At 44.7% G+C, this 11,425-nt stretch overlaps 1 protein-coding gene across 1 annotated transcript in view; it reads right to left on the bottom strand.

Moving 5' to 3' along the window:
• Positions 1 to 10,096, bottom strand: part of LOC122552524 — a 26,285-nt gene extending 16,189 nt beyond the window's left edge. Inside the window, exon 1 of the mRNA XM_043695200.1 lies at positions 9,913 to 10,096. Coding sequence (XP_043551135.1) covers positions 9,913 to 10,096 — 184 coding nt within the window. The remainder of the gene's footprint in view (positions 1 to 9,912) is intronic.
• Between the last annotated feature and the right edge of the window lie 1,329 nt (positions 10,097 to 11,425).

Below are 11,425 nucleotides of genomic sequence, written 5' to 3'. Positions count from 1 at the left end.
TTCAATGTAACTAAGTGTGAGGTGATTCACTTTGGGAAGAATAACAAAGAGATGGGGTACTGGGCTAATGGTCGGATACTTGGTAGTGTGGATGAGCAGAGGGATCTTGGTGTCCATGTATACAGATCTCTGAAAGTTGCCACCCAGGTAAATAGTGCGGTGAAGGAGGCATATGGCGTACTGGCTTTTATTGGTAGAGGAATTGAGTTCTGGAGTACTGAGGTCATGTTGCAGTTGTATAAGACTCTGGAGTATTGTGTGCAGTTTTGGTCGCCATACTATAGGAGGGATGTGGAGGCACTGGAACGGGTGCAGAGGAGGTTTACCGGGATGTTGCCTGGTATGGTAGGAAGATCGTATGAGGAAAGGCTGAGGCACTTGGGGTTGTTTTCATTGAGAAAAGAAGGTTTAGGGGTGACTTGATAGATGTGTACAAGATGATTAGGGGTTTAGATAGGGTCGACAGTGAGAATCTTTTTCCATGTATGGAGTCAGCTATTACAAGGGGGCATAGCTTTAAATTAAGGGGGGGGGGTAGGTATAGGAGAGATGTTAGGGGTAGGTTCTTTACTCAGTGAGTCGTGAGTTCATGGAATGCCCTGTCAGTAGCAGTGGTGGACTCTCCCTCATTATGGGCATTTAAGCGGGCATTGGATAGGCATATGGAGGATAGTGGGCTAGTGTAGGTTAGGTGGGCTTGGATCGGCGCAACATCGAGGGCCGAAGGGCCTGTACTGCGCTGTATTCTTCTAAAAAAACAATGCCCTCTAATTCTGGACTCCCACACCCCAGGGAAAAGACTTTGTCTATGTATCCTATCCATGTCCCTCATAATTTTATAAAACTCTGCAAGATCACCCCTCAGCCTGCAATGCTCCAAGGAAAACAGCCCTAGCCCATTGAACCTCTCCCTATAGCTCAAATCCTCCAACCCTGGCAACATCCTGTAAACCTTTTCTGAACCCTTTCACGTTTCACAACATCTTTCCGATAGGAAGGAGACCAGAATTGCATGCAATATTCCAACAGTGGCCTAACCAATGTCCTGTATAGCCGCAACATGACCTCCCAACTCCTGTACTCAATACTCTGACCAATAAAGGAAAGCATACCAAACATCTTCTTCACTATCCTATTTACCTGCGATTTTACTTTCAAAGAGCTATGAATCTACACTCCAAGGTCTCTTTGCTCAGTTGCACAAAAAAACACAAGTTGGCCATTTTAATTCAACTCACGGAGTATCTGGGAGACAATAGACAATAGGTGGAGGAGTAGGCCATTCGGTCCTTCGAACCAGCGCCACCATACATTATGATCATTTGCTGAGAGGTGCAAGGGAGGAGCGAAGGACTGCTGGGGAGTTTTTAAGTGGGTGAGATCTCCCGGAAGGTATGTTGCTTCCCCAGTGCCAGGATCCAGATGTTGCCGATCGGGTTTACAAGATTCTGAAGGGGTAGGGTGAGCAGCCAGAAATCGTGGTACATATTGGCATCAACAATATAGCCAGGAAAGGGATCTGAAAAGTAACTACTGAGACTTAAGTTGGAAGCTGAAGAGCAGGATGAGTAGAGTAATGATCTCAGGTTTGCTACGGGTGCCATGAGATAGCGAGGTGAGGAACAGTCAGCGAATGCAGCTTAACACGTGGCTGTGAGGCTGGTGCAGGAGGGAGGGCTTCAGATACCTAGACCATTGGGATGCCTTCTTGGTTAGGTGGGACCTGTACATGAAGGACAGGTTGCACCTGAACTGGAGGGGCATGAATGTCCTGGGTGGGAGATTTGCTCGTGTGATTCGGGAGGGTTTAAGCTAGTTTGGCAGGGGGTGGGAATCAGAGCTACATATCTGAGAGGGGGACAGTTGCAAATGGGACAGTGACAGGATGTAGTGAATCTATCGGGAAGGTTTCTCACGCGATGAAACAAAGGGATCGGTTAAAGTGTGTCTGCTTTAATGCAAGAAGTGTCAGAAATAAGAGTGATGAACTTAGAGCATGGATCAGTAATTGGGGCTACAATGTTGTGGCCATAACAGAAACGTGGGTTTCACAGGGGCAGGAATGGTTGCTTGATGTTCTAGGGTTTAGAATGTTTAAAAAGAACTGGGAGGGTGGAAAAAGAGGAGAGGGTGTAGCATTGCTCATCAGAGAGTCCATCACAGCTACAGAAACAAAGGTTGTTGAGGAAGGTTTGTCTACTGAGTCAGTATTGGTGGAAGTTAGGAACAGCAAGAGAACAGCCACCTCATTGGGGGTTTTCTAAAGACCACCCAATAGCAGTAGAGAGATTGAAGAACTCATAGGCTGGCAGATTCTGGAAAAATGAAGACGTAGCAGGGTTGTTGTAATGGGTGATTTCAACTTTCCCAATATCGACTGGAACCTCCTAAGTGCAGATGGCTTGGATGGAAACATTTTTATCAGGTGTGTTCAGTAGGGTTTCCTTACTCAGTACGTAGACAGACCGACGAGAGGAGAGGCCATTTTGGATTTGGTGCTCTGTAACTGGTGTCAGATCTCGCGGTGGGAGAACACTTTGGTGACAGTGATCACAACTGCCGCACATTTACCATAGCCTTGGAGAGGGAAAGGAGCAGTTACCGAGGGAAGATATTTAATTGGGGAAAAGGAAATTATGACGCTATCAGACAGGAGTTGGGAAGTACAGACTGGGAACAATTGTTCCATAGAAAGGGCACAGCAGACATGTGGAGACTATTTAAGGAGCAGTTGCTGCGAGTGATGCACAAATTTGATCTTCTGAGACAGGTAAAAAGGGGTAAGATTAAGGAATCTTGGATGATGAGATAGAGGAACTTCTTGTCAAAAGGAAGAAGGCAGCTTATGTAAGGTGGAGGAAGCAAGGATCTAGCACAGCTTTAGAGGATTACAGGCTTACAGGAAAGGAGCTCAGAAATGGACTGAGGAGAGCCAGGAGGGGGGACGAAAAAGGCTTGGCAAAAAGGATTAGGGAGAACCCAAAGGCATTTTACTCATACGTGAGGAATAAGAGAATGATCAGGGAGAAGGTAGGGTCGATCAGGGATAGTGGAGGGAACTTGTGCGTGGAGTCTGAGCAGATAGGGGAAGCCCTAAATGAGTTTGTTGCTTTAGTTTTCACTAAGGAAAGGAATCTTGTTGTGAATGAGAACTTTGAGGAGCTGGGATACAGGCTTGACCAGATCAAGACTGATGAAGTTGATGCGCTGGAAATTTTGGAAAACATTAATAATTGATAAATCCCCAGGGTCAGACCAGATTTATCTTAGGCTGCTCCGGGAAGCGAGAAAGGAGGTTGATAAGCCGCTGGCGAGGATCTTTGCCTCCTCACTCTCCACGGGAGTCGTACCGGAGAATTGAAAGGAGGTGAATGTTGTTCCTCTCTTCAAGAAGGGGAATAGGGAAATCCCTGGCAATTACAAACCAGTCAGTCTCACGTCTGTGGTCAGCAAAGTTTTGGAAATAATTCTGAGGGATAGGATTTATGATTATTTGGCAAAGCGTTGTGTGATTAAAGGCAGTCAGCATGGCTTTATGAGGTGCAGGTCATACCACACAAATCTTATTGAGTTCTTTGAGGAGGTGATGAGATAGGTCAACCAAGGTCAAGCAGTGATTATGGTGTATATAGACTTCAGCAAGGCATGGTAGGCTCATTCATAAAGTCAGGAAGTATGGGATACAGGGAGATTTGGCTATCTGGATTCAGAATTGGCTGGCTGACAGAAGGCAGAGTGGTTGCAGATGGAACGTATTCTGCCTGGAGGTCAGTGTTGAGTGGCATCCTGCTGGGCTCTGTTCTTGGGCCTCTGCTCTTTGTAGTTTTTATAAATGACTTGGATGAGGAGGTTGAGGGGTGGGTTAGTAAATTTGCAGATGACACATAAAGTTGGAAGTGCCGTATATAGTATCGAGGGCTATTGCAGGCTGCAGCGCAACATAGACAGGATGCAGAGCTGGGCGGAGAAATGGCAGATGGAGATCAACCTGGATAAATGTGAAGTGATGCATTTTGGAAGTTCAAATTCAAATGCTGAATATAGGATTAAAGACAGGATTCTTGGCAGTGTGGAGGAACAGGGGGATCTTGGTGTTCAAGTACATAGATCTCTCAAAGTTGCCACCCAAGTGGAGAGGGTTGTTAAGAAAGCATATGCTGTTTTGGCTTTCATTGACAAGAGATCGAGTTTAAGAGCCACAAGGTTTTGCTATGGCTCTAGAAATCCCTGGTGAGACCACACTTGGAACACAGTGTCCAGTTCTATCGCCCTACCATAGTAAAGATACGGAAGCTTTGGAGAGGGTGCAAAGAAGGTTTACCAGGTTGCTGCCTGGACTGGAGGGCTTGCCTTATGAAGAAAGGTTGAATAGGCTTGGACTTTTCTCTCTGGAGAGAAGGAGGAAGAGCGGAGACCTGATTGAGGTGTACAAAATAATGAAGGAATAGATAGGGTCAATAGCCAGAGACGTTTTCCCAGGGCAGGATTGACTGGCATGACAGGGTCATAATGTTAAGATATTAGGAGAAATACCATGCAAGGACTGCACTAAACACTATATAGGGCAAACAGGAAGACAGCTAACAATCCGCACTCCAGCGGACAGCTGAAACTGACAACCGGAAGCGGCAGGGACAGACCACTATAAACACCAGAGGAAACATCAAAGAAGCGCTTCGCAGGAGGCTCCCAAGCACTGATGATGTCGCCTAGCCAGGGGACGAAACGTTTGCAACAAAAACTTCCAGCTCGGCGAACAGAACCACAACAACATATTAGGAGAAAGCTATAGAGGAGACATCAGAGGTAGGTTCTTTACGCAGAGAGTTGTGAATGCGTTGCCAGCGGTGGTGGTGGAAGCAGAGTTTTTAGGGACATTTAAGCGACTGCTGGACATGCACATGGATAGCAGTGAGTTGAGGGGTGCATAGGTTAAGTTATTATATTTTACATTCCGATTAAACCTCGGCACAACATTGTGGGCCAGAGGGCCTGTTCTGTGCTGTACTTGTCTATGTTCCATGTTCTATAGCTGATCATCCACAATCAGTGTCCTGTTCCTGTCTTATCCCCATAACCCTTGGGAGGAGATCTCTGTCTTTCTCACTCTGTCTCCTCTCTTGAACATTTTCCATCATCCTTTTGTTCATTTTTCAAACAAATCAAATCATCCCACACAAAGCAATGTGACCTGTCATTATTTGAAATGGAGGAGATAGAAATATTTAGCAGCCCAAGCTGATTTTTTGAGACAAAGGTGTAAAAAACACAAACATAGACAAAGAGTGTGTGTGCTGGAAAGAGGGAGTGATAGAGGGACAAGATATGTCATTATAGTTGGGCTGGGAAAGGGAGACAGGATCTGGGGGGTGTTGGGAGTGAGAACAGGGTTCTCCAATATGTCATCACTGCTCATCTCCAATCACTTTCTTTTAGAATGTGTCATCAGCAAAATTAAATCGTGGGATGCAGGGGTATTTTAGAAAGGAGACCCAAAAGAACTGACAGTCTCTTGGCTGAATGTAAAGTGGGTTTTCAACACATTCTGGAGTAGGAAGGGATGACCTGTGGGATCGCACAGTGCAGTAATGGCCTTCAGTATTACTGTCACAGAAACGACAATCAAACAGTGCCTCAGTTTTTGAAACAAAATGTTGTTAATTGTCAACGCTACTGTCTTTTAAAAAGGCAGGACGAGGATTACAATGTACAAAAGTAAATCTGAGAGAGAGAGAGAGATAGAAATATCAGAGGTAGGGGAGAAGGAGACAGACAGAGAAACAGGGACAGATAGAGATGGACAGAAAGAAAGATCAGAGACTGTAAGGGAGCGCAGGGGTGAGAGACAGAGATAGATCACATAGCGAAGAGAGAAAGAGGAGGCATTGGCAAACAACAGGATTGGTCCCTCTTTGTCATCCTGGAGCCAGAACTGAACCGTTAAACAGGATCATGGAGACACACAATCTGTCTGCAGTCACATTGCTGCTTGTGGGATCTTGTTTTGTGTCAATTTACCTGCATTGTGGTCTATATTGCAACAAGTGACTCAGTTTCAGAATGACATTTGCAGAGGCTCTGATGTTATATCTTCTTTCTCTCTCACTTGCGCTCTATCTATCTCCTTCTCCCTGCATCTTCTTCGTTCTGGGTCTTCCTCACTTTCTCTCCGTTATAGTCTGGCTATTTTTCTCTCTTCCTTCCTTTATCATTCTTCTGCTCTTCCCCTTCCCCTCTCTCATTCACCATTCCACAGTGTGGGTTTTTTTTCCCTCTTCCTAATTAATCTCTCAGACCTCCCATCATTTTAAACCATCAATGCTGCAATGTGACAGGTCAGATTTACAAAATGACAGGAGCGACAACATTTCAGAAAGAAAGGTCTATATCGGATAAAATGTGGCAAGAGATGGAGAGAGAACATGGAAGGGCAGAGATGGGAGTGAGATCAGAAGGTTGTATGGGTGGGGAAAGGGGAACAGGGAGAAGATTTCAAGAGCTGGGGTGAAAGGGGAGGGTTTCCAATCATTCAATATTGAAATTGCAGGAGAAGTAGTGCACAGCACATGAGTGAAGATGACAGTGTGGGATTGAGAGAACGAAACAGAGACAAGTTGGAGATAGGTACACAAATGTGAGAGGAGGGGGTGATCGTGCATAAAACTTTCCAGCCACTGGTTTATAAACATGTGTGATGTGCTTCTATTGGAATGCAATGAGACTGCATGTGGGATCTTGCTGTGTGTTTGTTACATTATTTCATCTTTATCTCCTTCTGGGGGTTGTGTGTGTGGGGAGTTGGTGGAGGGGTTTGGGAGGGTGAGATCAGGAGTCCTGAGCCTAATGTAAAGCTTTGTGAATCATTCTACAGAGTTGTATCTGTGTTTCAGACAGGGCCATGAGACGGCAAGAGTTATTGGAAAATGCAGGCACCACTCGAATATAGTTTATTGGCTTACTGAGGACATAGGGAGAGGAGGGGGAGGGCTGAATTTTTTGTCTCCCCATCCAGCCATTTTCTTTTCTGTATTTCACCTTGGAATATCTGGCAGAAACGCTATTGGAACTTGTCGTCATTTTAATAGGAAGTTGCATGTGTGGGGCGTTGGAATTAGGAGGTGAGAAAGGAGTGGGATCCGCCCAACTTCCTGACCCCTGTTGGTCTATCTGTGAGGTTTGGGCATGAATGGAGGGAATTCTCCCAATTGACTGGGACCTTCTTTCTGCCTCTGGTGGTGTGAGGGAGTGGCGGGGCCAGCTCAGACTCTGGGACTGGGGAGTGGTGAGGGGGCTCAGCATTTCAAAGGGGTAGAAACTGCACAATCTACCCCAAATCACTCACTCTAGACCAATGTTCAGGATGAGATTAACCCCCTCCAAAAACGAGTGCCCATTTCCACCTTTTGTTGCTTGTTGGATCCCGAACATTGGGGAGTTTGGGGAAGAACATGAGGATGTTGAAGGGAAAAGGAAGACAGCTGAAAGGCAGGCTCAGGAGGAACGTACAGGAACTTGGGAGAAGGGTGAAGGGTTAACCCCAGTGGGAAAGACACAGAGAGGCATTTATCTATGATGTTGGAAGTTAGGGAGGAACTAGGAGGAGGAAGATGCTACACAGGGACAATCAGAAACCAAGATGATGAAATATTTTGTTAGGGGAAAATATTTGCAGTGCAAATCTCACCTGCGATAGGGTTAGGGTTAGGGTTAGGGTTAGGGTTAGGGTTAGGGTTAGGGTAGATCCCTAAATGGATCTTTTGTACAAGTGAACATTTGTTCATTGCATAAATGATCATGAGTTTATTAAAAACATTAAAAACTCCCTAACAATAGAGTGAGGGACAGTATAGCACTGTCCTACTTTCTCATTACATTTCATCAGGGAAAACTGGGAATTGTCTGACACAAACTGTTTTGAAGAAGTGAAACTCAGCGCTGTGTCAGTTACTGCACACAGATTCGGTGTGTTTACACTGTGTGTCTGCTTGTCTGTGTGTTTCTGTGTGTCTCTATGAATGTGCGGTCAGTGTCTGTATTGTGTATGTTTGTGTGTGTCAGTATGTATAGGTTTGCGCCAGTGTGTCTGTTTCTGTGGTGTGTAGGTTTGTCTGTATGTGTGTGTATACGTTTGTCTGTATGTGTGTGTTTCTGGCTGCATGTCTCATGTGTCTGCATGTGTGTATGTTTCTGTGCTTGCCTGTATGTGTCAGTGTGTTTGTCTGTTTACGTGTGTGCACCTCAGTGTGTATCTCTGTGTCTATCTGTGTGCTTCTGACTTCATATGTGTATGCCTCCATGTCTGGCTGTACACATTTGTGTCTATGTGTTTTTCTGTATCTGTGTGTGTCTATTTCTGTTGAAGTATCAGTGTATTTGCAACTTTGTGTAAGTGATATACTGTATCTGAGTGTGTGTTTTAGAGTGTATCTATTGTCTACGTGTGTCTCAGTGCCGTTGTCTCCGTGCAGTGGGCTCTCTATCATTTTGAGGGTGAATCCATTGAAATGTAATTAACTCCACCAACCCCACTCCCCGCCCCCATCACTTTCTTTCTGCTTGTTCTTCTTGTATTTAAAGTAATCCAATAGTCCTGTTGGTGTGTGTCTTCATATATATATATAATATATAAATATATATATATATATCCCTGTGTGTTTGTCTATGTTTCTATCTCTGGCTGCAATGAGACTCGCTGGAGGGAAGTTTGAATGAATAAAAAAGTGACGAGTCAAAGGCTCAGAGTATTTCCCTCTTGTGCTTAAAGTGATACAATTGTACCTTCTGTTGGCCACCCACACCACTACACAAATGGCAGGCTTTTTTTTGGAGGAAGCATTACAGCCTGTGAATCGCTCAGATTGCACAGTTCTTTTGTTCTTCAAACCATGTCTTTGGAGACAGATAGCAGTTTCATCCAATCAATATTATGCCTCAGATATGAGCAGAAAGAGGCAACAATGGGAGGAGGAGAGAGATGAAAAGGACAGTGCAAGAGTTGGGGAGATATGGAGGGAAAGGGAACAAGGGAGAGAGATGAATTCTGGCGGAGCAGGTCAAAGTGGATGATCCAGAAGTGAAAGTAACGACAGAGTGACTTACACCCAATTCCTGAGCTTGGACCCCGTTGCCTAAACTTCCCTGAGGATCAGGACTTGGGGCCAAGTCTGCCTCTCTCCAGCTCAGCTTCTTCAGCACAAAGATGAACAACAACATAGTTCATTCTGCTGCTTCGCACTTTTTAATGATCATTTTTCTTGATAACGAATTGAACTTACGGATGCAGTCAGTGAAATGGTACCTTTTCTCAGTGGTCTCTGAGTTGAGAAAAACATTGAAATACGTCCTTGCATCCCCCAGTGGAATAAGATTGGACAAACCAGCAATTAGCTCAGTCCATTACCATAGTCACAGGCTGCTTAGTTGCTGAAACATTGAACTAAAATAAGGAAATTCCAAAGAGATTGATTAATGGGTGAATGTTTGATTGGTGACTTTGGGTAATGTTGCACTTGGGCTCAATCTACCAGGTTACTTTCCTCTATGTGTGAGCCGAGTCCTGCGTGTTCTTTCAATGAAGCAATAGGAGAAGATATTCGGTCTCAAACTCTTAGTTTATTTTAGCAGTAAGTGGATAAAGTATACAGAACTCTGGGTCTAGTTCTTCCCGTCCCTGACAAACAGCAAAGTATGTCAGTTCACGAAGTCCGACCTATTCCTGTCCCTGAGGTAAAAACTGTCCTCGGATGCTGCCTGAATTGCTGTGCTCTTCCAGCACCACTGATCCTATTCCTGTCCCTGACCCAGTCTTTTATACAGTACAGAACGTCATGCAATCACTGAGGTGGGATTGTCTTCTGATTGACTGTTGATCTGACTCCATTCTCCGCCTTCTCGCGTTCCCGGATGTCTGACCCCATGTGACCTCCTTCTGCCCGCGAAACAGAGCACCACGTGACCTCCTCTTGCGCGCGAAACAGTCTCCACGTGACCTCCTCTTGCAACCACAGAGCACCACACATCCCGTATCTGTATGCACAGGGCGGTAACCCTCTTGCTGTTTATCTCGTTCCCCGACCGCAACTGTGGCCGCTCTCATTAAGCCGTTAGTACATGAGGTTCTTTTACCAGATATGGGAATCAGTCTAGCACATTCTGATCTGTGTTAATGGTTTTTTCCTATCGTGTGGTCACATCAGCACATCTTTACAAGTCAGATGTACTCAGTACTTTTCCACTGTTTGTTCATACATACAAGGGTTACACTACACACTGTGCCAGTTAATGGTTAAGTATAGCATTGTATTATAAATAACTGAAACAAACATATCATTAAAGGCTTCTGAATGCCTCGAACTAAGCCATATATTTACAGTAAATAGATATTTTCAGCACATTCTTTAGCTGCTGTCTGAATTTAGTCTGAGTCACGGCATAAATCGCGGTGTTTGTGCAGCAACTGAGGAGCTGCAGCATGAAACCCATTTCCCGCACAAAGGGATCTAGATTCATGGATTTATATCCAAACCAATGCATCCGATACCATATAGAATATAGCATTAACATTGACCATAACATGATGAAATTGGCCGAGATCACAAACAGTAAGATGATGGATTTGTTTCGATTTTGCATTTCCGTGTCCCCATTGTTGTGAGTGCGGAGTCTCCTGCGGGCTCTGCTGGTCACTAAAATGTGTCGGACGGTAAAAACATTGAGCAGCAGAATCAGGAGAAATGGGACACACGGGGTTAGAATGTGGTGGAGGAACTCGATTGTGACCCAGACATGAGAGGATAGAACATCGTTTGTTATCTCACAAAACCAGGGGGCATTCATCAGCCAATACCAAGGTGTGTACATAAAATACCAGAAAATGTTCTTTAAACAGCTCAGCACAGTCACTGCTCCCAAAACCATAGCCGCTATTTTCTCACTGCAATATTTACTTTTCAGCTTCTGGCAACAAATGGCCACAAATCGATCAAAGGTGAAAGTGACTGTGAACCAGACAGAACAGTCAGTGGCTGCATAAAGCAGGACGGCGTGAATATTACAAATGGGGATGGAGAACAAGAAATAAAACTGTTCCCAATAAACAATGGGAATTTGTCTGAATATCAGGTTGAGGATAATGACCAGTAAATCCGCCACTGCCATAGCCACCAGGTAACGTCTGACACAAGGAGACAATCCGCAATCTTTACAAAGCAGGACAAAGATCGTCACTACGTTAACTGTGAGGAAGGAAAACAAACAAATTATACATCAGCCTGGAGGCAAACTTACCTGCTTGATTGAGGACAGAGTGAGATTTTCAAACATGTCACTGCATTCAGAGGTTTATTTTAATGATTGGAGCTGAAAAAAACAAACGTGAAGTTCTCATTACTTACAAAACTGTGAGTAAAACACAAGAAAGTTCTGC

This window comes from Chiloscyllium plagiosum, chromosome 9 (assembly GCF_004010195.1).
Source record: "Chiloscyllium plagiosum isolate BGI_BamShark_2017 chromosome 9, ASM401019v2, whole genome shotgun sequence".
Taxonomy (NCBI): domain Eukaryota; kingdom Metazoa; phylum Chordata; class Chondrichthyes; order Orectolobiformes; family Hemiscylliidae; genus Chiloscyllium; species Chiloscyllium plagiosum.
Note: the sequence above shows the minus strand (reverse complement) of the source record. Positions and strands in the feature narration are given on the sequence as shown.